The 26,060-nt window shown below is 36.9% G+C and overlaps 3 protein-coding genes across 7 annotated transcripts in view; 1 reads left to right on the top strand and 2 right to left on the bottom strand.

Annotated features, from left to right (window-relative positions):
* Nucleotides 1-12,576, bottom strand: part of LOC126858113 (histone acetyltransferase KAT7) — a 34,562-nt gene extending 21,986 nt beyond the window's left edge. For 2 of the 4 annotated variants that reach the window (XR_007688611.1, XM_050608162.1), the window contains exons 1-9: nucleotides 12,403-12,576; nucleotides 11,725-12,190; nucleotides 11,387-11,632; nucleotides 11,030-11,284; nucleotides 10,779-10,949; nucleotides 9,940-10,303; nucleotides 9,525-9,816; nucleotides 9,124-9,368; nucleotides 8,788-8,974 (exon numbers count right to left, since the gene is read on the bottom strand). Coding sequence is in view for 2 of the 4 variants with exons in the window: in XM_050608162.1 (XP_050464119.1) it covers nucleotides 8,788-8,974; nucleotides 9,124-9,368; nucleotides 9,525-9,816; nucleotides 9,940-10,303; nucleotides 10,779-10,949; nucleotides 11,030-11,284; nucleotides 11,387-11,632; nucleotides 11,725-12,190; nucleotides 12,403-12,420 (2,244 nt within the window). In the remaining 2 variants the exon portion in view is untranslated. Of the gene's footprint in view, nucleotides 1-5,359; nucleotides 5,725-8,787; nucleotides 8,975-9,123; nucleotides 9,369-9,524; nucleotides 9,817-9,939; nucleotides 10,304-10,778; nucleotides 10,950-11,029; nucleotides 11,285-11,386; nucleotides 11,633-11,724; nucleotides 12,191-12,402 lie in introns of all 4 variants that reach the window. The other 2 variants (XR_007688612.1, XM_050608163.1) reach the window with 2 other exon arrangements.
* A 287-nt stretch (nucleotides 12,577-12,863) lies between these two features.
* LOC126858114 (ATP-dependent RNA helicase Ddx1) lies at nucleotides 12,864-16,247 on the top strand. The gene is made up of 12 exons (XM_050608164.1): nucleotides 12,864-13,006; nucleotides 13,155-13,206; nucleotides 13,326-13,513; nucleotides 13,603-13,802; nucleotides 13,878-14,348; nucleotides 14,427-14,596; nucleotides 14,657-14,819; nucleotides 14,913-15,099; nucleotides 15,178-15,471; nucleotides 15,543-15,760; nucleotides 15,859-15,979; nucleotides 16,059-16,247. Exons 1-12 carry the CDS (start codon nucleotides 12,991-12,993, stop codon nucleotides 16,169-16,171), a joined length of 2,193 nt encoding a protein of 730 aa, XP_050464121.1. The 5' UTR covers nucleotides 12,864-12,990; the 3' UTR covers nucleotides 16,172-16,247.
* Nucleotides 16,248-17,207: 960 nt separating this feature from the next.
* Nucleotides 17,208-26,060, bottom strand: part of LOC126858119 (guanine nucleotide-binding protein G(s) subunit alpha) — a 32,403-nt gene continuing 23,550 nt past the window's right edge. Inside the window, exons 10-11 of one of the 2 annotated variants that reach the window (XR_007688613.1) lie at nucleotides 20,699-26,041; nucleotides 17,208-20,663 (exon numbers count right to left, since the gene is read on the bottom strand). Coding sequence is in view for 1 of the 2 variants with exons in the window: in XM_050608170.1 (XP_050464127.1) it covers nucleotides 25,895-26,041 (147 nt within the window). In the remaining variant the exon portion in view is untranslated. Of the gene's footprint in view, nucleotides 26,042-26,060 lie in introns of both variants that reach the window. The other variant, XM_050608170.1, reaches the window with a different exon arrangement.

Below are 26,060 nucleotides of genomic sequence, written 5' to 3'. Positions count from 1 at the left end.
TAAGAGATGACATGATCTTACACGATTTTCTAACTCTCTTTAAGATTCAAAAATCAGGAATAAGACGGCAGGAAAGATTTTGCAGCAGAAACAAATACATTTTTAAATTAATGATCAATCGATAGTTACATAAATTCGCTTTCATCTATCGTTATGCATTAGAGTAAATAAACATCGAACACGTAATTAATTTGTAATTCTTGTAATCGAGTAGTGTCGGCTTTACACGGTTCGCGATGTATCGACGATACTTTTGTTCGACGCTTATTTTTCTTCGACGTTATCTGGCGAAGAATTGAATTTCACCGAACTCCCACGTCGAAAAGATATCCGTCTTTTTCCTTCTCCCTCTCCCAGGCCAGGTATCTCGGTTGCTGCACCGAGGAAAATAATATCGCATTGTAGATACTTGCGTTTCGAATGCGAGTGCGCGTAGACACGCAAATATTGCTTCGGCTCAAATTTACTCCGATAGCGTGGCAAGCTATGGTGTCGAACGCGCACAGACGTCAGTCGAACGGATTAAAATTCACGCACGTCAAATAAAAAAAGTTTCCGTTGTTTTACCTGAAAATGTCTGCGCTTTTAGGTAATTGATAGTCTCGGAAAAATCTATCTTTTGTATCGTCAATATATTTATATATATATACAGAGTGGGCCGAAACGTTTCGGCCAGACTTTGAGATTTTATAAGAAATTTTGCGTTTTTTAACAAAAGTTGTAGAGAATTAAATTATCTTTCAAATAAGATCAAAATAATTGTAGCACGTTCCATAAGTTTTGAGTTCAGTTTCAAATGTACAAAAAAGGATTTTTTCAGTTGTCGATGGTAAAGCTTTTTAAGTCATCTTTTTATTGGTAATTGGTTTAAACAAGAAAAATTTTTTTCATGAAATAACCAACAAGCAAGATAAACATTAAAAATTAGTTAAAGCCATAACAGTATAAATAAAGAGTATTTTTAAAAAAACTCTACCGTCGAAAAAAACACTTTTTTGTACATTTGAAATTAGTTATCTCAAAATCTCAAAATGAAATGTACTGTAATCATTTTAATCTCATTTGAAAAATAATTTAATTCTTTACAACTTTTGTTCTTTACAACGGCGCTTTTTGTTAAAAAAAAAAAAACGTGCATGCTTTTTCTGATATTTGTATAAAATAATTTCAAACGTTTTTGGTAACTTTTTAAGAAAGCATTTTTTAATCCATGTTCATCAGAAACTTTTTGTTCAGAATTAAATTTCCTATAAAATGTCAAAGGCTGGCCAGAATGTTTGGAGCCATCCTGTATAAATAGTTCAATTTTTATAACTTTTTCGCGTTATACGTTGAGAGTTATATTTTCTGTTTCTTCTCAGTTCTTCTCAGATAACCTTCCTATGGTTCTCTCGTCATCTTCCGTGACGAACTTGCAGTACTTTCACAGGACCCGCCCGATTTCTCCTCGCTTCTGTAGCTGTGGATCATAAAGTTTCAACAACGTGCGGCACGTTGCCATCGATGTTCGACATGCGTCATCGTTAGTCATCGTTCTCTTATTTTTTCCCCCCTCTTCCCTCGCACCGGTTATGCTGCCTAGAATACCTGCGTAAGAGGATACGCCACCGTCTCGTTTACTCGAGACTCTCGTACACTGCTGTGCTCTCTTCCTAACCGTGTCGAATGCCCGAGCCGTCTGGTCAAGCCACTGTGGAACCTGAGCCACGACTCGGTCCACGATCGTTAGCCCTTTCCGGTTGAACATTGTAAAGTTTCCCGGTATATCAATATTGTTTCTTGCAAATAAATTGCGAAGAAACTAAATTATAAAGATATATATCCCATGTGAATATATGTGCGCATGAATTACAAAGTATATTTCTACAAATCCGTATTACACATTTTTTTTTTAAATTAATGTTTATTAAAAAACTTGTCATATTTTTGTGACAGAATAAAAATATTTTTTCGAATAGTTTTCATTAAACGAGATATATAATTAATTTAAATAATTAAATAGAATAATTCTATTTAAATAATTAAATAATTAATTGCTAAAAGATGTATATAATTTCTACGTTACGTGATTCTCAAAAATACGTTATTTTCTTACAACAGGAAAAACAGACAAGACATGCTGATAAGACTTCCGTACCGGGAAAAAAATATGGCAATGTTAGAAAGTAAGAGAGAACATCTCAGTACATAGCGATTCGATTCGATACTTGATACAATTATACAGAGATTAAAGAAGCGGACTGTCGAAAAACGTTGCGTCCTCGGTCAATGCGAGACGATGCAAGGATTTCAGGATCAGAAAACGGATCCCGCATTATTCTACCTACGATCTCCAGAACCGGTTTCACGTGTGACACGCGTTTCTCTTTTTCGGGGTACTCGAAGGAACACGCTTTTTAAATATAGTCTGCATCTTATTAAAAAAGCCATAATTGTTGTTGTTGACTTTCAGGAGAAAAAGGAATCGCATGTCGCGCGATATATAGTGTACACTCAGATTCCAATATTTGCTGCAAATCGCAGCAAAAGAAAGTGATATTTTGAATAAATAATCGATTGAAGACATCCGCTATTAATTCTTTTTGCATTCTTATTTTATATTGATCAATATGAAAATAATAAAATCGACATGTCACAATTACAAATCGTATTTCTCAAATCATTTCTATTTGGATTATTTAATCGCCTCAATAATCCTCTTGTCAGTGATTTTTACTATTCTTAATATATATATATTGACTACCTCTATTTAGCAGTCGTAAAAAAGCGCATCGCTGAGAACAAACAGACTGCGAGACAAAGAGTCTGTTTGTTCTCAAGAGTCTTTGAATGGCATAAGAATAGCTCGTCTTCGTGTCTTAATAAATACGGCGGAAGCTGTAATCGTTCACGCCTCAATTCGACTCTCTTAATTTCTGCTCGGTTGCCTCGATCAAAATTCTGTTTCACTAAGATAACGAGCGATGCATTGGCGAAGATATTGATAGCGCGGATGGCGATAAAAACTGCTCTTCCTCTCATCTCTCGCGGAGTCGATAATCCAACGACGACGAATTCACGTCGTCCAAGGTGAAGAGCGCGATTTATTCAAGTTCAACGCCAGGGAATTTCCCGCCCCGAGGGTCGATGACCGCGACGCTCGGGGTCAACGACCGAGTTAGCCGGGGAGAAGGGGAGGGGGAGAGGTCAACGATCGCATCGTTCAAGGCCAATGTCCGAATCATCGGAGGTCAAGTTGCGGGAGGAAACTTTTACGACAGGGATATCGAAGCTTACGATCAACGATTCTGAGCTACTTTGAGGGATTCCTAGTCGTAGTTTCAATGGCCCCATAAAAGTCGCGGCACGCGGCAAATAGGAAAAGACGATCGTTTGCGAAAATTTGTCCGGAAATGTAGTATTTTTTGGATCAATCGGACACATTATCGCTGCGGTTCATTTTATACTACATTTAATCATTATGTAACTATGCTGTGCGTGATCGCAGTTGTATATATATATAATTTTCGCAATCTCGTTAGCGCCATGCCGATAACAATTTTATTCAGGAGCATAACGGGAAATATTATCACTCGCTCATTGTATATAAAAATAATTCAACAATCTCTTGGTTGTGTAAAGATGAAAATCTAAACTGTCCAGACGAAGATGGTTCTGTGGAATTTTCTTCTCGTCGTCTTTATTTTATATGATGACAGCTGTATAAACATTGCCTTCACTAGTCTGTAAGAATCAGTAGGAAGATGAACAGCTCACGGTAATTCACAAAGTCGCGACGCTGACGAATACCATCCCGGTTAATCCACATATACGACGCTCGTGCGGTCGTGCGTAAATCCACTTCCGGTGTCAGAGCCCGGGCTGACTCGCGATATCCGGCTGTGGATTTCTGCTTCTCGAGAAAGAGGACGAGAAGGGAAAGGGAGAGGGGGGGGGAGAGAGAGAGAGAGAGAGAGAGAGAGAGAGAGAGAAGAACAGAAAAAAAGCAAAAACTGAGCACGAATGCCAGTGTCATCCTGGAAGATCCCGGGAGATCCCGGGCTTCGGGGTGGTGGTCGCTTCGCAGCTGAGTCAGGGTGAGGCGCCAACATTGCGGTTTAATGCGGCAACGACGAAGGCCGACGGCGATGGCGATGGCGACGAGCAGGACGAAAAAGCGAGAAGAGAGGAGAGGGATGAAATTCGACGCGGGGAAACGCGAGTAGGGAACGAGGTTGAAGCCGACGAGCGGATGAAATCGGTCGGGGGAACGTTAGTCGTGGAACGTTCAAAGACAAACGAACACTTGGGAATTCAATATCGATGTAATATTTATCGCGATCGAGGACGAGGACGGTGTGTAATCGTTGAATGGAGAGTTGTAGAAATTACGAACTCGGTTGTCCGGATTGTTCCGCCTTCAACACAATCGACCGATTTTCATGTCGCGTCGATACACATTGACGTGCAATATCTCGTTTGATAGACCAAGCTCAAAATCATACTTTGCTCAGTATTGACAATACTCTTGAACGGTACGATGAATAAACGAGGAAATCCACGCGTAATACAATCGTGAAAATTATGCTTGTAAGATCAGAAAGATTGAGGAAAGGATGAAAAGCGTGTAAGAAGACAAATAGAGTGCAAAGATAAAAGACACCGCACTTACTCTATCCGGAAAGGGAAAAAAAATGAGAGAGCGAACGTACATGCGTGAGCGATCGCGCGTCGAAGACGAGATCGTGTCTTTGGAAATCGTGCGAATGCGAAGAAGGATACGAAGATGGATCGAGAGAAGGGGAAGCAGTAGCGTGCTAAAATGAGGAAGCGTGTTAAGACAATCCGAACGACGAAATATATAAGGGAAAGAGAGAAAGAGAGAGAAAGAGAGAGAGAGAAGAGGAACGACACCTGGAAGAGGAATCGGAAGAACGAGGAAGGAGCGATGAGAACGACTAGAGAGCGTGCAAAGACATGCTGGAAAGTAAATGAGAAGGAGGAGGAGAGGAGGAGGAGGAGGAGGAGGAAATAATAACGACCCCGACGACGACGTCGCAGTGCCGCAGAAAGGTTGACGACCCGTTGCGGCAGGCGACGCCCTCCTTCCCCTCCTGCGCCGACATCGCCCTCCGCGACCATCGGCAACCCCCTTCTGCAGCAGTTACTACCACCTCCATCACAACCACCGCCATCGGCCAACCGCCTAAACCACCCGACTATACTCCCCCTACGGTTCCCCCCTCCCCTCTCCTCCACCTGGTGTGCTGAAGCGCATGCATAGAGCGTACGCCAGCAGCAGTAGGGCTACCCTTGTCCTCCTCCTCCTCCTCCTCCTCCTCCTCTCTCCTGTTTGCTTCTCTCTCTGTCTTTCTCGTACCTTTCATCCCTCGTATCCCGGCCGTCGCCGCCGCTACCTCCGCCGGCGTTACCCTGCGACCGTCTGGCCAGGGTCGGGGTCATTGAACGTCTATAAAGATTTTGACTTCGCGCCGCCGCCGCCGCCGCTGCAGATGCAGGAAGCGAGTTACGCCCTTTTATACAGAGTGTAACATAATTTGCCGGCCGCCCGAACCCGACAGAAAAGATGCGTCGGGAGAGATCAGTGTGGCCTGATATTAATATCTCGGAACGAGAGCCAATGTCAATCTATTTTCACAGATAAAAGGTTCTCTTTCTCTGTCTCTCCCTCTCTCTCTTCACATACGTATAACGGGAATCCACAGATTTGCATCATCACTCGTCCTGAATCATAGATATTAATACAATAAGAAAATTTTTTCCTAAATTTCATATCAATCAAAGTGATATAAGTGATTCAATTATATCGAAAATAGAAAATAAGTTCCTTTAAAACTGGCATTATTTTTTATATTACTGCATTTATTATTTATTATATTATATTATTATTGCATTTTTTATATTATATTATTTGTTGTATTATATTTATACAAATATGATTGATATATCTTTATCAGAATTAACAGGCATTTTAAAAGGCTGAGATATATTATTTTAGATTGCCACGAGACAAATCGCTCATAATCGTACATGAGATTTATGGAGAGCTTACGTATGCCGTGATATAATTTCAAACGAAGAAATTACTTTGGGAACTTAACTGAATATTTCAGGACACGTCCTCTTTTAACACAATTTAACTCTCTCGACAGAAACGATAAAGACTAGCTGTTTTATGCAATTTGTGTTATCAAAGTCGTGGCAACCTAGATCTTTGATCGACTATATATCGAGTAAACTTGCATGATAAAGTTTTAAGGCATATCGATCGCGACAGACATCATTAATTGTCGCTCAAATTATTTTACTCGCAATTAAACACGTAAATTCAAAATTTTCTAGTTAATTATTATGAAGTATAAAGAGTGATTCTAAATTTGTTAGAAAAAATATTTTATCAGAAACGATAACTAAAAAAAAATAATCAGCAACATTTCGCTTTAATTGCATTATATTTTAACATTTTTTAATTAATTTAAAATCGGCTAATTATTAAAAGAGTGTATTGATTTTTAGTAGAGAAAAATCGACTCTATTCATCGGCGATGAACGAATTAAAACGATAGAGTTGACTGAAGGAGAAGAAGCACTAAAAGTTTAACAAAGCGATTCACTTGTCGAGACGCTGATGTAATAATTTGCAGAGCAGATAATCCTTTCCCTCATCTTTTTCACTTTGTATTCTCTCAGACATAATTTTTTTACAAATAAAAAAAAGAAGAGAAAACAGAAAGCAAAGTGAAGGGATTTCCCAAACGGAGATAGATCAGTCGCAGAGGAGGACAATCTTGATGAGAGGCGAAGAGACAACGGAATTAAGGAGTACGAGATGGTTTGAGTCAAATCCGGAGAAAATTTTCGTCACGTCTCCAGGAGAGAGTTCAGACGGGGGTAGTTAAGAACCGAGAACGTGTCTTGCCAACGCCAGGGTCAGAGGTCGTTGAACGTCTGTAAAGATCTCACGGCGATGATGCGTTTCGCGGTAAATAGGAGCGCGCGATTCGTCCCACCCTTGCTCGCAGACGACGCATGTATGCGTACGACGCCCGGTCTGGCGGATTGATGGAGAAAGGTTAGAGATATGAGATACCTTACGGAGGCGCACCCTTGTTCGCGTAATCCGTGTACGCTACGTGGATGCCATTACGAAAGCCGGTTAACCGGTGTGAAAGTTAGTATTTTATATTCAAAAATCGAAAGTTTTATCAAGAGTTCTGTTTGCAACCCAAACAGTTCCTGATACAGTTTTAAAAATAATTGCCAAAAAACTTTAAAAAATTGCATCTTAAAAATGTGAGATGCTAATTTCCCATGACACCGCAAAATGCGAAAAATGATCATTTTTATTATCGTATCTTATAGTTCACGAAAAGTTCTACAGTATTTTATATATATTTTATATATATTAATAATATAATTCCGATTCTGCCAAAATTAAAAAAAAAATTTTATCTACAAGCCGGCATTTCATCTTTCGCTAAAAGTGATCAAAACTTTTTTATTTTTGGTTTTACAGTTTTAATATTTATCGACTGAACTCTTCTTGCAAATAGAACTGTCATCAGAATTTCAAAATTTTTTTCTAATATTTTACTAAACATAATGTTACATTATCTTTAAGATATATTAATATCCTTATTAAATTTTGATACATTTTTATGATTTTAAAACATATACACAAAAAAGAAAAACAAAAAACTAAAGAAACTAAAAAAAATTAATAGTTTTTATAGATACATAAAATAATTATTTAGAAATTTCTACTTCTCTTAATAATTCTGTTAATAATTAGTAAGCAGCGAAACGCTATAATAGAAAGTAACAGAGATCTCATTACTTAGTTACAAGAAAACTGAAAATTTCTAAATTCAGAAGGAATAAAATTTTTTGGAGAAATTCGAAGTTCTGATGACAATTCAATTTGCACTCCGAAAAGTTCTATTGAAAATTATCAAGACCCGAAACTGTAGAATCAAAAACAAAAAAGTTCTAGCCACTTTTAACGGAAGATGAAGTGCTAGCTTCCAAATTAAAGATTTTTTTTTTTAATTTGGCGAGAGGTCAGAACTATATTGTTAATATAAATAAGAAACTGTAGATATAGTAAGAAACTAACTATTCGATACGATGGTTCAAACTATAAGATACGATGGTTTAAAAGCATTTTCTGTATTTTGCGATGCCACTAGAAATTGAGACCTCATATTTTCAAGATGCAATTTTTTTAGATTCTCGCAGGAACTAAAAGAAATATCTTTTAAAACCTATCAAGAACTGTAGAACTATTTGGGATGTACACAAAACTCCTGATAAAATTTTCGGTTTTTGAATATGAGGTGCTAATTTCACACCGGCAGCCAGCTAAGCCGCGAAAAAAATTGCGCAAATGGACAAACAACGAAGCTCGTCGACTCGACGGCTTCGGAATTTTATATGAATGGCTTGTTAAGGGATGATATCTCTTCGAATTGCAATTTTAACTTAAGAAATGCCGCAATCTAACATACACATTTCGTTCAGATTTAACTAAATTTGTTAGCGTCCTAATGTTTAAAAATGCGATACACATAAATCACACAGTCTCGAAATGATTCTCGCTTTAATCGATCGACAAATTCTTTCGAGTGATATGCGACGTGCATGTCGTAATTTTATTTCTTAATAGATATTTCGTTACTATATTTCTGCATATATAAACAGTAAGACGCAAAGTTCAAATTCATGCACGAATATTTCAGGGGTGAATACAGATGGACGCATAATTGGTAGTAATAATATGGTACTCACTTTACTGAAGTAACCGACGGTATGGCAGCCCTCGGAATCGCCAATTGTCATGACGTAAAAGAGAAACGGCTCGACATCATAGTACAATGTTTTATGGTCCAGGAAAAATTTGGCTAGCAAACAGAGATTTTGACAATACTGTTTATATCGCTTACCATCCACTTCCCACACGCCTATTTTGTCTTTTCTGTAAGAAAGACAAACATGCATGTGATACTTTAAACATTTATTGCCGTTATTATTACCGATATATTTTATTCTCTTTATTTTTTTATCTTTATAAATAAAAATTTTTATAATAAAAGGGAAACGGAATACTGAATGAAATGTATTTACCTGTATACTTCATGTCCTGGTGGATGCCTCCACAAACATTTCTCTCTATGTCTTCTCAGCACTTGACGACTCTTTGCGTACCTCAGACAATATTCGCAAAGATAAAGCTTCGGAGCACGACTATACTCTTCGGGATACGGGCTTTGATACCAAACTTCCATTTCCCATTTTCCCATTTCGACGACTCGCGTGCCACCGCCGTTTCTACCTTCGCCATCATAGTCTAATTCTTTTAATTCTTTTTCCTTAAATATAGAAAAAAAAACACGTATATGTAGAAAAGCAGAGTGTTTGTAGGGTAACTATAGTATTTAAACAAATTAATTAAATTATAGGATACTAAATATTACTACATGTGATACTATATCAAAACTAAGATTAAAATGAAACTGAATACTTACGATTTTCTCGCTAGCTATCGCCTGAGCTTCCATAAATAGCTTCAAGTCATAATCGGGTGTGAGATTGTTCAGTCGAGGTTGCTTGTCCTTCTCGTTTCCCTGTAGTTCACCGCCACTATCGCTTTCGTTACCGTCGCCGGTGTTGCCCTTCCACTTGTTCCTCATCTCTCGCACTTTAAGTTGGTAATTGCGCTGCTCAGTAGTTTGATGAACACCCTTAGGTTTCTTGGCCAGATTTATTATAGCCTTCTTGCGCTCATCCTCTCGCTTTTTTCTCTCTTTATAAAATTCTCTAGAAAATCCAAAATCATTTTTTATTCCGTGCGATAAATACGAAATACTAACAAATCTTTGATTGAGATTTGTTCTCAATTATTATTAACACGATTGATTTTATTTTTAAATTGCAACTTACACGCAAGCCTGCGGCGTAGTATTGTGATATAGTGGACATGCCTCTAGAGTGAAGTGCGAATCCAGTTTTCCAGAGAGATGACCCCGCGAGTCGCAGGACGCAGCCAGAGGACATTCACGCTCCTTTGTAGCACGTGCTCGATTGTAAGGAGCCTGATTTGTTCTGTTACCAGTAGAATTAGAAGCGATACCGCTATTCTGCGTTGATCTGCCAGCTCCGGAGGAGGTTTGTCTGGCAGCAGCAGATGGTCCGGCGCGTTTAACGGGTGATTTGCTCGTACTCCTTTTGCTCTCGGCTACTCTTGACAGATCACACCGAGTTAGCGCAATCTGTAGGATACGCTTACACGCTACCGTTTCCATACCTGAGAACCATACTGCCACCATAAGCAAAAAAGAAACCGTATCTGCATCTTAGTACAACTTTGCTTTTATCTTTATTCACGAAATGTTTATATATCATCGAAATACTGTACAGTAATATGCATACATATATATCCCCGATCCATTCTATCCAAAAGCACAAATACTGCTTTTTTGTGTTAAGGAGGCAGCATAGACTTCCAAATCCTCAAAGAAAATGCATCTACTCTTCCCGAATGCCACCTCAAGAAAGAAAGATTTATCTTATAATAATCCATTATCATATATGAGTGGCAATGACACGGACTAAACAAATGTAATTCGAGTTCATCTAAATACATAGAAACTCGCGAGGAATAAAAGAGTTTAAAACATAGAATAGAGATATTACAAATAAACTATTACAAATAAACTAATTAGTAAAGAAATCAAATCAATCAAATACAAATCATCTTAAGTTATTGCTTTCCGCATTACCTGTATCAGATTCGGAATCGCTGGCCGCCTTCGCTTGTAGTTGAAGTAATTTACTTCCTTTGCGCGTTTGCAGTTTTCGTTTGCTTTTCGTTACTGTTTTCGAGATCAATGTTCCTTCGTCTTCTTTTTCACTCGCAGATGCATCTTCATCATCATCGCTTTTTATAGCGCCTATTCATACACACAAATTTTTTTTTCTTCACTAATGTTATATGACAATACATTAAATAGGAACCTGTATATTAGCAAACCTTGTCGTTTAGTAACTGTTTTTTGCGATTTTACCGGGGCGATTGCCGCCGATGGTCTTTTAGGTGGCACGCTTGCTATAGTATTCGTACTGCTAGGCTGCGTTTCCTTCTTTTTTGGTTGAGGCTGAGAGCTGGTGATACTTTCAGATGATTCCGAATCAGTGCTGCTGTCTGTACTACCCGAAGATGCTGAGCCGCCAGAACTTTTTGAACTCGCGGAACTGTCAGATTTCTGCGGTTGCGCGGGTTTTGTGACTGCAAATAACATTATACAATCAAAAATTTTATTATACATTTCTCAAAACTTATATAAAAAAAAAGTCAATATGTTTGTATCTCAGTAATATAATTACTTACCAAGTCTGCTTGTTGCCGCAGCTTTTTGCTTGGTATCATTTAATTTTGCTTTAGCTGGAGAATTTTTAGTACATTTTGTGGAATTGCTCGTTGATTTGGCTGTGTTAACTTTCGCCAAAATACCATTATCGCTTTCGCTACTATTTTCCGGACTGAATATACTTTTCTTTTTTAATTTCTTTTGGACTGGTTCCGCTGCTTTCGCGGATTTATCGGGAGATTTGCTGTTGTTGGTACTCATGGAACCTGAAAAGTTATCAATCATTATTATTTTAGAAAAAAATAGGATATATAATTTATTACTAGAATATAAGAAGTTACGCAGCATATAAACGCACCGACAAATTTGTTAGGTTTGCTATTAACGGATTTTAAAGCAGCTGCAGCTTTATGCTGTCCTGTTAGTGCTGGTACCGGTTTCATAGGAGATCTCTTAACAACTGGTGCTACGGTAGCAGTGGCTTTTGGTTTCGCTGGTGGTTTTCTCTTTTGCGGTGATTTTGCTTTGCTGGGTGATTCTTCCGATTCAGAAGAGTATACCACTGATCTGGCTTTTTGCGGCTGTCTGTCTTTATTTTTATTATCCAAAGGTGGGACAAAAGCCGTTTCAGCTTTGGATTTGACATGACGATTGGCTGGAAATGGCGCCTTCTTCTTGGTTTTCTCTGTATCGGATGCTTTTTGACTATTGGCAGAGCTACTGGAATTCTCGGAATCGGACGAGCTGGATTCGCTGCCTGAACTCGATGAGCTACTCGAGGAAGAGCCCGAGCTGGTCGTTGACGTAGATTCCGAACTGGTTGTCTATAAAATGATATTGTATTGCGATTATATATAACTGTTTACTTTTGGCATAAAAAATGATTAATAACAAGTCAATTATGTTTCCAGAATTAATTGTAGCGTAGTTAAATTTTCTATTGTACATTCTATATTTAAATTAAAGTAAACATATATTCAAATTGTGAAGGCAGAAGAAGGAACAACTTCATGTCATAACCATTAAATATACTTGCCTTCCGTTTAGGTGTCATTTTCGCGGTGCTATCTTTCAGCGAAGCGATAAATAATGCCAAGTATCATCTCCACCAGAATAGTCCTGAATCTCATCAGAGTTTCATCCAGAAATCACTTATTTACCCTCGTTACATTATAAAAACATATTTACCAAACGACATAATCGTATACGACGTCGATATATATATATATATATATATATATATATATATATATATATATATGTATATGATATGAAGTATGAAGTATAAAGTACGTTAATATTACGAATGCCTTTAGGAAATGTTCAAAAATCCTACGCGTACGGAGGTTATAGTTTTTAATTAACCAATCAGAACAAAGAAACCACCTTTTGTCCTATGGGCATGATTCTTGAACGTACTTTTATACATGTATTTATATACATACATTGTATCTAGAAATTCCAGAATATCATGATTATTAGTTATTCTGTGGTTATTTGAGGAAACGTTATTGCGAATACGAAGTGCGAGATATTGCGAGAGCAGCTGATCTGCCGCAATCTGCCGGGAATATCGTTTTTTGTGTATTTAGAGGAACAGTCAAAAGTAGTATATTGAAAAAAAATGACTGCTTTCGAAGGTAACATATTTATAATAAGTTATTTGTAATTTTGTAAGTTTGTGTAAAATATCAACTCAAAGGTGTCAATAATTTGTGTAATAATTATTATATTATACATTGCATCATGTCAGAATCATATTATACTTAATTTTCTCTAATGTTTTAGAAATGGGTGTTTTGCCAGAAATAGCAAAGGCAGTCGATGAAATAGATTGGACGTGAGTAAAATTGCGATGTAACAATTGTTTTGAAAAAAATGTTATCGATCTAATAGAAAAATCTAATAGCTATAACTTAATCTGATTATTTTCAAGAGATTATAAATTATCAATTACAGATTACCAACTGATGTTCAAGCTGAGGCCATTCCGCTAATTCTGGGTGGTGGAGATGTACTGATGGCTGCGGAAACTGGCAGTGGAAAAACCGGTGCCTTCTGTTTGCCTATTTTACAAATAGTCTGGGAGACTCTCAAAGATTTGGAGTCTGGAAAAGGATCTGGAGCTGTTACACAGGCTCAACAACGTATGTATTAAATTATGGCAGTTATATAGGCATTGTGTTATAAAGTTCATTGTTGGAAAGTGCAATACAAATACTTTGTCATCTTACAGCAACACACTGGGGATTAAGCCTGTTTGATAGAGGACGAGCCTTGGCAGTAACACCAGATGGTTTAAGATGTCAGAGTAGGGAGCAGAAAGAATGGCATGGTTGCCGTGCAAATAAAGGGATTTCAGGAAGTGGCAAGTACTTTTTTGAGGCTACAGTTACTGATGAAGGTTTATGCCGAGTGGGTTGGTCTACATCTCAGGCAAGTATTTTTATATAATTGTCACCATTCTAAATTTTTTATACTATAATTTTAAGAATTTTGTTTTTGGAACAGGCTGCTTTGGATTTAGGAACAGATAGATTCGGTTATGGATTCGGCGGTACTGGAAAGAAATCGAACGCAAAACAGTTTGACAATTATGGCGAGGCCTTCGGAATGCACGATGTGATCGGATGTTTCCTCGACTTGGCGAGGGGTGAAATCAAATTTAGCAAAAACGGCGTGGACTTGGGTGTCGCATTTACGTTAAACGCGCAACAAAAATCGCAGACTTATTATCCGGCCGTCGTGCTGAAGAACGCCGAAATGGCTTTCAATTTTGGAGCGCAACCATTTAAATATCCGCCTCCGAATGATTATGTGGCTGTGTCGTCAGCTCCGAAGGAATCCGTCAAGTGTAATTCCGTCAACAGTAATCAGAATCAATCAAAAGAAGGTGATAAACCGACAAATAACGCACCCCAAGCGATCATCATAGAACCTTCTCGTGAATTAGCTGAACAAACCTACAATCAAATTCAGAAGGTAAATGAGAATTTAAATAAATTTTGTCATCGAGATTGTATATGTGATATTAATGAAATGACCTTATCATTTTTTCAGTTTAAAACATATTTGAAAAATCCAACGATTAGAGAGCTGCTCGTTATCGGTGGAGTAAACGTGAAAGAGCAGATTGCCACCTTAAATTCAGGTGTGGACATAGTCGTCGGCACTCCAGGACGCTTAGAGGATCTTATACAAGGCGGTTATTTATTGTTAACGCACTGCAGGTAATTTGTCGCTCAGTTGCAAAAGAAATAACAGATAAGAATAAATTAATATATTTCAAGATTCTTTGTGCTGGACGAAGCTGACGGATTATTGAAGCAAGGTTACACCGAACTTATCGATCGCCTGCACAAGCAGATTCCAAAAACTACGTCAGACGGCAAAAGGCTGCAGATGATCGTGTGCTCGGCGACATTACACGCATTCGAAGTTAAAAAAATGGCCGTAAGTTTGTATCGAGACTTAATATTGATATACTAATATGATATGAATAAAAGTAAATGAAAACATATTAAACACTTGAATTTTTGATTGCAGGAACGTTTGATGCATTTTCCAACTTGGGTGGATCTAAAAGGCGAAGACGCAGTGCCCGAGACTGTGCATCATGTCGTAGTGATGGTAGATCCGCAGAAGGACAAATCGTGGCATAATTTGAGAAATCACGTAGAAACCGACGGTGTACACGCGAGAGACAACGTGAGACCAGGGAATAATACCGCCGGTTAGATAATCCTAATCGTTTTCACTGACAAAAGTAACGAGATCAATACAATCTAATACTCACTTGTTTATTTTACAGAGACGTTATCGGAGGCTGTAAAGATGCTGAAGGGAGAATATTGTATACGCGCCATCAAAGAACACAAGATGGATCGGGCGTTGATATTCTGCAGGACGAAACTCGATTGCGACAATCTCGAGAGATACCTGAAGCAGGCCGGCGGACAGCAGTTCTCATGTGTGTGCCTGCACGGAGACAGGAAGCCCGCGGAGCGTAAGGCCAATCTGGAGAGGTTCAAACGTCAAGAGGTGAAATTTTTAATCTGTACCGACGTGGCGGCCAGAGGATTAGATATTACCGGTCTGCCTTTTAGTAAGTAATTAATTCGAACGAAGTCTTTTATGTGTGAAAATATCACATTACAGTATCTCTCATTTTTCCAGTGATAAACATAACTCTTCCGGATGAAAAGTCAAATTATGTGCATCGCATCGGACGAGTCGGCAGAGCCGAGAGAATGGGTCTGGCAATCTCTTTGGTCAGTAGTGTACCAGAGAAGGTGTGGTATCATGGTGAATGGTGCCCTTCTCGTGGGAGAAATTGTCAAAATACCAATCTGACTAATCAGGGTGGTTGTTGCACTTGGTACAATGAGCCCAATGTAAGTCTCTACAATCTGCTCTCTATTTCTTGAAAGAAAAGATTCGAAATAAATTCTATGTTTGTATAAAATTTGATAACCAATTAAAATAACTGTAGTATTTGGCGGAGATTGAGGATCATTTGAATGTGACAATTCAACAAATCGGATCGGATATAAAGGTGCCGCTGAATGATTTTGATGGAAAAGTTACGTACGGCGAAAAGAGAATGGCAATGGGTATGTAATATTGTTTTTCGCGCGCGCGCGTATTCCGTGTTACAACTAGGCTATTATTAAAACGTCTCATATCTCATAGGTTCCAATTACCAAAATCATGTCCAGCAAATGGTTCCTGTTGTCGCAGAATTGGCTGCATTAGAATCCAGAGCGCAGATCATGTTCTTAAAGGCTCATATAGCAGAGCGTTAGAAACGAAATACTCATTCGTGGATATTTAACAATTGAATTTCTAATCCAATTTCGCAATACTATTTATAATATTAATATGTGTATTTTATATATATAATATGTGTATGATATATATATATATATATATATATATATATATATATATATATATATATATATACTTGTTCTTTTTTGTATTTATGCAAATTTCTGAAGCTTTTTTTGCATTTGTATAAAATCATGGCATTAAGCTCATATGTTGCATAATGGAGATATATTTAAATGTAATAATATGAAAAAAAAACTGTATTTTTTTGCGTGATATGTTTAAAAAAGACGGTAATGTATGTTGTGCGGTAAAATATACACACGTTTCATTTGAAATAATGTACGCAAATATATTTGATACTATGGTGATTCGATAATATCAAAAAATGTTTCAGACAAAACTGAACGATTTCGAAAGAGATATAATCTGATATCAATAGTTTTCTTGTAGAGAAAAATATAAAAAAAATATGAGTGTTAATTTCGGTTTTTTTTTTTTTTTTAATAGAATATATTTTTATATGTATATACTTTTGAGTGCATTAATCAACAGAGAGATGCAGCTCTTCACTTTAAATTCTAACTATACTTCATTATACACTAATCTATGAAGAAAGCCATTGACATCAGATTATGCTCGAAACTATTCAATTTTTGTCAAATTATTTTCGATATTATTATTAGATTCAAAGATAACGCATCATTTTAAATGGACTATTTTGTACACGTTACACGCACACGTTCAATGTCTTATGAAAATTTGACCCCGCAATCGATTGCCATAGAGGCATCTGCCATTTATGTAAGACGTATGGTAGGTATTTATTGTATCCTTATTAATTTGCATAATCATATCGTCACTATTTTACTCAAACGTATGATACAGTGGCTGTTTGCTACTGTATTTCTTTATGATGTATACGTGGAGTATCGCGCGCACGCGCACGACGTTGTGTGTGGCTGTTTTTCTCTGTATGTATATAATATATTATATACGCTTATAAGAAAATTTACTAAATGACTTCTGTTTAATTACACATAATAATTTATACACACATAACTCTTATATATTCTCGAAAGCAATGATAAACGACTAAAGTTATACAGTATACAAATCATACTGTCCTCTCTTCTCGCCACAACTCGGATACAGCATGTGTGTTTTCGGCTTTTCTCTTTATCTTCTTTTTTTTTCTTTTAACATATTAAAGTTCTATGTTTTGCGCGCGACGTTTTTATCATGTTCGCTTCTTCTTCATACACGTAACGAACGAGAGACACATACACACGCGTCTTCTTACGCCTAAAGATTCATTTCTCCTTTCTCTCTTTCTCTCTCATTTGCGCAGTTAGTACAATGACTGATAATTAAATTTTTATTCGCTAAATCAGTTGATTAATCCATTAGTCTTACGACTTTATGTAAACATTTCTTCTCTTCTCACCTCTTGTATTCAGTAGACAGTCATCACAGAATGAGAATGAAATATTTTCCTCGTAATCTAGTAACATGTTCAATACACGCATGCAGTCCCATATGCACACCGCTCCGAATATACGCAACGCACACCCGATCCGTGATTGATTCAATGAAATGTATTTATATATTTATATAATATTTATATATATATATATATATATATATATATATATATATTTGTTATTATCCTACTTGTTCGTTCTACGATTCACATTTGAATGGCACCAACAGATGTACACGCATGTCAAGCCTCATATGCCTTCATGCCGTGTATGTTTGATCGTTTTGCGTACTTTATATACGGCTATATATATATATATATATATATATATATATATATATATATATATATATCTGCCTCATCTCGTTCTTTTCTCTTTCTCTCTTTCTCTGCATATCAATGTAATTCCTTTCAGAATTACAAAGCCACGATGGCAAATACAATCAAAGTTGATGGAAATCGTGGCACGAACAATACGAATTTGATTTCCTAACGAATTTCACGAGTTCACCAGTCAATCACATCGCGTACTCTCATTCGACTTGCGTCACTCAATCGCTCCTAAATTAATATAGCACTTATTAAATGTCACCATCAAAGAGATACTTTATTTCACGCTTTCGCTTCTCCTTCTCTCTCTCTCTCTCTCTCTCTTGCACCGATGATAATAATAATAAGAATAATTCATCTTTAAGTCTTCAACTAGACATCTTTCTAAAAGACACGCAATAACGAATGAATTAAGGATTTACGAGAGAAAACGGGGCACGAGGAGACGTGATTATTAATAAGCTAATCATAATTTTTCTGTTTTTTCTAATTTTCTTCCTTTCCGTATTTCCTTCACATTTATGAAACAGTCAGTTATGCAATCTGTCATTTTTGTAGTCAAAAACAGTGTTTGGAATAAAAATGATTATCTTTATAAAATGACGTGGTGTACGCCAGTCTTCTCCAATGATTCTTTATTTTAATATTTCGCAATCGCTTTTTATATATTTATTGAATATATTTTCTTTTTAGGATATGATAAATGAATCCCATGTCTCTCTTTCTCTCTCACACATATATTCTCTCTCTTTCTCTCTGTATATATATATATTTTTTTTTTCTTATTATATATACCATTAAACGCGCGATGATGTATAATTAACGGCGATATTTTACGCTTTATAAAAACGTGGAACCCAGCGAACCGCTATCGAAGACTAGAAAAAGTCAAATAGCACTGACGATCGTTCACCACATATATATATTCTTATAGAAATGACATCATTTCGATTAATTACTTAATTTCTAGAATAGATAACGCGCTCGAGGCACAAGTAGCTTCTTTCTCTTGCTTCTCAAATTTTCTCCTAAAACGACTGAGCGATCTTACATTAGAAGATCATGCATTTAATGCAAGATCATATATAAATACAATTTGTTATTCACAGTACAACGCCAAAAAAAAAAAAAAATAAAAAAGAAATATAATTAATTATACAAAAAATAATCGGGTACGTGTGCGTATTTTCTGATATTTTATAGTTAATTCTACGTAGGAATCAGATTTTATATATATGTATGATTTTTATCAAAAATTAAAGATTAACTTTATAATGTCGTAAATGACGAACGTATATAAGATCGCTCCGCGTTTCTATAAATTATCTATCATGATCAAAAGAAATCAAATTTTCTGACGAATGACGAATAATCAACGAAATTACTGACAATCAGAAAAAGTATAGAAAGGCACGATTCACTATGGAACCATGGTGGAACCATGATATAGATATAAGATAATGGAACATTTCTTTTCCCTCTCCGCGATTGGAAGAGCGATAAAAGATAGTGCACCGGCCCAGCTTCAAAAGATTATGCCATATTTGAACAATTTCATCAAAGATATCGAGATTCAAATTGAAAGAAATTCGCATCTTTCAAGAAAATGTTAACTCGTTATGTATTTCGTTCCAAAGAATAACGCGCGCGCATGTTACGTTCTTTTAATAGCTTAAAAATTTTAATAAATACAAAGCAAATATATATATACATATATAATTAATTTTTTTCTCTCCCATATGTACGTAACGCATCGAATCGAACGATGACATTTGTCGAATATGACGAATGTTTTCGAACTCATCGATGAAATTGTTCAAGAGCAAAATATATTTTTGACATTAGATGGTAGCGAGTTGTTTAAAATTAATCAAATACGATTTATTTGTGACAGATGGTAACGTGGAATTGTAAGCGCTGTGCTCTAATATAAATTTTATCTAACAGAAATTCTTACACATTCGCTTCTAACATTCTCGACTTGAATGAAAGACGCACTAATTCGCGTAATAAAATTAAATTTTTGGTTTCAATTTTTCGAAAAATCGCAAAAAACTCAATATTAAAAAGTATGTAATATATATAAAACTAGAATATAAAATTTCACGAGATAAATCTCTTACAAAAACAAAGTCGCGCTCGGATGTCGTATATCGGACGTTGATTCAACGATTTCATCACGAGTCTGTAAACTTTCGAGATTTTTTTGTGCATAATTTAATCCGATTCTGTAAATCTCCCATCGACGCGTAATGTTACACGAAAAAATCGCACAAGCCGCTACATATACAGTAGGTCAGCTCCTAATAATAATTCAGGACAGTCGTCCGTTACGCGATGACATAATAATATAATTAATGTTACAATGATACTATTCACACTTTTAATAAAATTTGCGAGGAGATTGTTCATATTGAATAACAGCGTAACGATAATAATGATTCGCTCGTGATCTAATCTTAATCTGTGACACGCAGCATCCAGCCACGTGCACACGATCAGTAGATCTTTCATATTCTCACTGGAAGTGCATAACGCTCTTGAATTCCGAAGCAAATCTCGACTTTATAATTATTGCATTACAGATTATGCAGGCTGAGTTGTACTAACACAATCCAGATTAGCCATTTTTAACTTGTATGGTCAATGCAAATCTCTAAAACACACACACACACACGCACGCACGCACGCACACACACACACACGCACGCACGCACGCACGCACGCGCACACACATATATATAAATATATATATATATGCTATATGTCATGTGTCATTCTAATATTTTATATGACATCTCTTTTAAACTTTTTTTTTAGATTTTGGCATTATCTGGTTTAGTTCCTTTGTTTCCTACATTAAAGAAGAATGGATTTATCCATTCTGGCTTATCCATTATCCTGGTGCTAACTGGGTTAGTACAACCGAGCCGCAGATCGCCGAATGCTAGAATAGTTATCATAAGCCCAGCAATTATAGTTTCTTATTGGTGGTTACTTCAGATTTTCCTTATGTGTCTCTCCGCGTTTGCATTACAGTAATTCCAATTACACACGTCTACTTTCACTTTCGCTATTTAAGGCTACATAATCCTCGACGTGGTCCACAAAGAATATTGCTAAGGACGAAACAATAATGCGCTTCGCGGACAACGTGTGCTGCATTTATTCCTTTTTTTTTTCTTTATCAACATGATTGGCGTTTGTAGCATCGATTGCTTACGTTTACGCGCCGCTCGTCAATTTTAATTCACGGTCGCTTCACAAGACTGTTGTTTCGCGATGGATCGTCGAACGAGTGATGGCGTTTCATCGAGATTCGACGCAATGACCTCTCCTATCTTTACTTAGTCATTATACAGCTTATCCCACGATTTAAATTAGATGAGACACGCAATCTCTCGAATGTCTATCAAAATCATAACATCATTGCTCTTTGTCACGATAATACGCGGAATCTGACACCGTCGTTAATTATTTACAAATAATAACGTACCTGCGCGTCCTCGTCAAATACACATATATTATACATATGTATAATATGCATATATAGATATTTCGCATACCGCTTTTTTACGTTTACGTACGGAAAAAAAGAAAAGAAAAACTTGTGCGATCTCGGCGTATGTGTGTGTGTGTGTGTGTGTGTGTGTGTGTGTTTTATAATTGTAGCCACGTAACTCCACTATTTATTCGACACATCGCATCTTCTACCTCGTTCTTGCATATACGCATGCACGCACGCACACACACATATGCATATGCGCATCCAAACAATATATCAACATTCGTGATTTTTTCCTTTTTTATGATCTATACTAATAATAGCAATATCATTTTTGCGTGTATCACGCGCGCGCGCACACACACACACACACGCACACGCACGCACGCACAAACGTGCACTTTCTCTCTTTCTAATGTGAACAATAGAAATTCGTTATTACGTGGCTTCGATTTGTCTCTTGCTCACGCTATTTTCCGTTCGACGTCGCTACGTAAACCTCTCGAAATCAGAAATTAGATGTATATTTGGTTATTCGTATACCATGGAAAAAGGAAAAGAGGAAGGGGAAGGAGGGGGAAATATAGGAACGAGAATATCCGGGGCGAGATTACCGATTACTCTCGTTACATTCGCTTTTACTTGACTTTGTGCCAGGTGTGAACATTCAAGTTTCACGGAAGTTGATTATTATCAATAGATAATAATCGAGCAAAAAGAGATTTTCTCCTTCGCTCGATTTCTTCTCACATATCTCTATTCTCTCTCTCTCTCTCTCTCTTTTTCTCCCTCTCAGTCACACCAATTACATAGTAAAAATAACATTTCGCGAAGTTATAAATAACGTTACAAACTATGACTCTTGTGTATCTATTATGTACTAGTACGACGAGATGCAAGTGTACATAGTGACACGAACGAGGCGGCTGTATCATTTCCTTTCTCCGCCTAAGTGATTTGTACGGCTGTATATTTATAGAGCTAGATCAGAATTTTTCGAATTTATTTCTGTAACATTGTATTACGGGCTAAATGCGATGAAACGATACACATTTGATTTTATTTATCACGCAAAAAGAGCAGAGAAGAATATCGTTCGGCGAAATGTTCGTGATCGCCTTATTCGTACCACTCTACGTATTTATACACGTACATCGATATATGAAATTACAGTTACGTAGTTGTGGACACGTGGGCATCTAGAGGATATCAGTTATGTAATGCCCCGAAATTCCTATTCTCATCGAATTACGATGAAAAAAATTGCAAAAATCGCGCGCTTGAAATATTAATTTAAAACAGTAAATACGGACAAAACACGGCGTTAATGCCACTGAATAAAACGAGGTCGAAGATCGAGTCGCGTAATCATTTGTGAAAATAATCGGACAAAACTCTTCCGATACTCGATTAAAAATAATTTTGTGGATCAAACATAAAATTAGTCTAACATGTATAGCCATGTATACGAGTTAGAGAGGCAGAAGGCAGAAAGATTAGATTATAAAGGATTATATAAAGATGATTAACAATCAATTAATCAAAAAGAATAGGAATAACGGCCGAATATATTACAATAAATGCTACACGAAACCTCGTTCATTTCACTTTTGACTTTTACTTTATTCTATTATTTTTTTCTTTAATTCTATTATTTCCGTAAAAAAAAGCATGTCGATAATCGATATTAACCCTTTGGCTGCGATATTTAAAAAATTTTCTTTGAAGACGAAATAGAAATGCATTGCAATCACAATGTAAAATGTCTGTATTTATTTTAAAATAGCTATATATTAAATAAAAAAAAGCTTAAAAAAATCACAAAAAGAAGTTTGATCAAGTATATCGGTTTAAAATTTTATTATAAATGTCTCTAGTCTTGATAGATATATATTTATATATATGCTAAAGGGTTAATCAAGCAAAGAATGGGTATGTGTGTATGTATTGTGTGCGCAATTGTACGGAATTTTTGTTCTCATTTTTGATCCCGTAGAATCTTTTCTAGACGACAATCGCATATGCGTACGATGATGTACACATGCGAAACATATCAGCGATGTGTCTATCGTATACGCATTATACCTCGGACCACGAGCACGCAATGATATACGCACATGGATCAAACATTTTCGATTCTTTTAAAACAAGATCGGAATCAATAATTGACGATGTAAATGAGCAAAGACTTTGTTTAAAATCTTTCCTCTCTTTCCAACATACGATTATTTTTTTAATGTCAAGCTACCAAGATATATTATTCCTTAATATTATGCGTTACGTTACTCTTTTCTCTTCTTCAATATGTTATTACAGCAAATTCTTTTAATACACGATAGTAAATTTTTAGTTTTGATACATATGTCATTAAAATATATAGGTCTTCCCCTTCTCTCTCTCTTTACAAAATTATTATATACAATTATAAATGTGCGATCTTTTAATAACTAAATACTATAGTAATATTTAATTTCCATATTTTCGATAGAAATATAATTGGAATAAAGCAGCTGCCAAAAATTTAAATTTAAAGCTGTCTCTTTAAATTTAAATAGTTACTTGATCTATGTGTGTATATGTCATTGACGCGAAAGTCTTTCGTTATCTTTTGATGTAACGTCAAATAAAGTATGTAAAAAGTTAAATTTAAACATAAAAATAACAGATAATTTATCAGATACAGGATATTCAAGTAGCGACGACGAAGGAAGTGGACGCACTTGTGATGCGTGAAAGATAAAATTCTTGCATATCGGACCCGGGGCATTCGTCGTAAAAATGATCCACCGTGATTGACTGTCGAGTCAGTCGCATAAAAATTTGTACACGTTACCATCAACGTATCATCGGGGCGCGACGATCTCTCCGAAAATAAGATGCGAATTGCCAAAGTAATGTAGATTAAATTTTTACACAAGTTTAAAACGTGTCGTGCATGCGACGTACCGCAAAATTATACTTGCATATGTGGTACCGAAGAACTTGAACGTGGCACATTTCATTTATGTGGGCTAGAATATACAAACGTTATTACTGTTGTGATAGTGCGCGTGTCTAAGTACAGAAAAAAAAGTAACTCCATTTACAGTATATACGTCAGTAACTCCATTTACAGTATATATGTCAGTAACGGAAAAAAAAAAAAGGAAAAAGCCCATATCCGTGAGAGACCTCGATCGATAAGAAATGTACGTAAAAAACGATGAGAATCCGTGGACGGTCACCCTGTACATACTCGATACATATTTATATAATTAAAACGCTCTTCGAAATACTGTAAAATGTCACAAAATACTCTTCTCGTAAAAAGGGCGCGGCTGAGACTCCTACAGGTCGGGCCAATGATAATAGTAATAAAAAAAAAAAACGAGATTCGAAAATCGAAAGCTCAACAAAAGAAAAGGAATATAACGGGAGATAACGCGGAGATTCTAAGCGAGATGTAAGAAGGAGCTAGGCAAGGTAATAGTGGAGATTCGAAAACGAATAAAAGGGGAAGAAAGTTAAAAACGATAAAAGTTTTTCTTCTTTTTTTTCTGTTCACCGGAGAGGTTCGCCTAAGTTTTAGGAAACATCCTTAATGCTAAGCTAATAACGATAATAATTCACGTCAAGAGTGTGTTGAACGAGAAGAGAATCGTCACTCGAATCACACCCGATGACGACGTTGGCCCACGTTTGCGATAGGATCCGCGCGTTCCTGAACGGCATTACACGCGAATAGGAATAAAATTAACGAGGTAAATGGTTCATACGCACGATCGAGCGCGAGAGTTTCATTCTCGCCATCATCGTTCGAATGACGACGATGACGACGAGTGTTCAGCACACTCTTTTATTTAACTCAAAGGAGAGTCGAGTGACCGTTCGAGAATATGCCCGCTAAAAGGGCCGCTCGTCTCATTTTCGTCGAACGGCTGCGGAACGAGACACGCGGCCAGTGTAAACGCGCGGTTTGCACGATTTATTTCAGGCGAGAGAGAACACTTCATTCGCGAAAGACAGATTTCAGACGGTGGAGAGAGATTTAGCAGCAGTATATATCGATGTGCCGGCTCATCTTTCTGAATCTTATCGATGAAAAAAAGTAGAGCAATCGATTCGCATAGTCCTCTCTCTCTCTCTCTCTCTCTCTCTCTCTCTCTTTCAATATCCGCTGGCGAGTTCTCGATAAACGCGATCGTCCGTTCCGCCGGCTATGCTTTCCGATCCCGGAGGAAGCTCTCGAAGCGCGCGTTACCTGATTAGCGGTGAATGCTCTCGCGACGAGTCTCGCGGATTCGCTCATTCACTTGTTCGTAGCGATTGCATCTCGAGGCGCAGAATGAGCGTGACGATCGGGTTAACGGATGATGACAGAAAATGTCGGCAGGAACGAAGTCACAAGAGCTCATATTGACGCAAGTGCATCCGTTGAATGATGTCCCGGCAATCGTTGAACACTCTTTTGATGTTCTCCGTGTCAACGGCGCATGTAAAGTGCGGGTAACAGTAGTGCTTGCCGTCACCGCTCGCCGTACTTATGCGCTAAAAAAATAAGTTACAT

Source organism: Cataglyphis hispanica, chromosome 24 (genome assembly GCF_021464435.1).
Source record: "Cataglyphis hispanica isolate Lineage 1 chromosome 24, ULB_Chis1_1.0, whole genome shotgun sequence".
Lineage (NCBI taxonomy): Eukaryota > Metazoa > Arthropoda > Insecta > Hymenoptera > Formicidae > Cataglyphis > Cataglyphis hispanica.
Note: the sequence above shows the minus strand (reverse complement) of the source record. Positions and strands in the feature narration are given on the sequence as shown.

Coding starts and splice junctions, on each gene's coding strand:
- LOC126858114 (XM_050608164.1), top strand. Junction 13,207..13,325: donor GTCGATGAAATAGATTGGAC/GTGAGTAAAATT, acceptor TATCAATTACAG/ATTACCAACTGATGTTCAAG. Junction 15,472..15,542: donor TATTACCGGTCTGCCTTTTA/GTAAGTAATTAA, acceptor TCATTTTTCCAG/TGATAAACATAACTCTTCCG.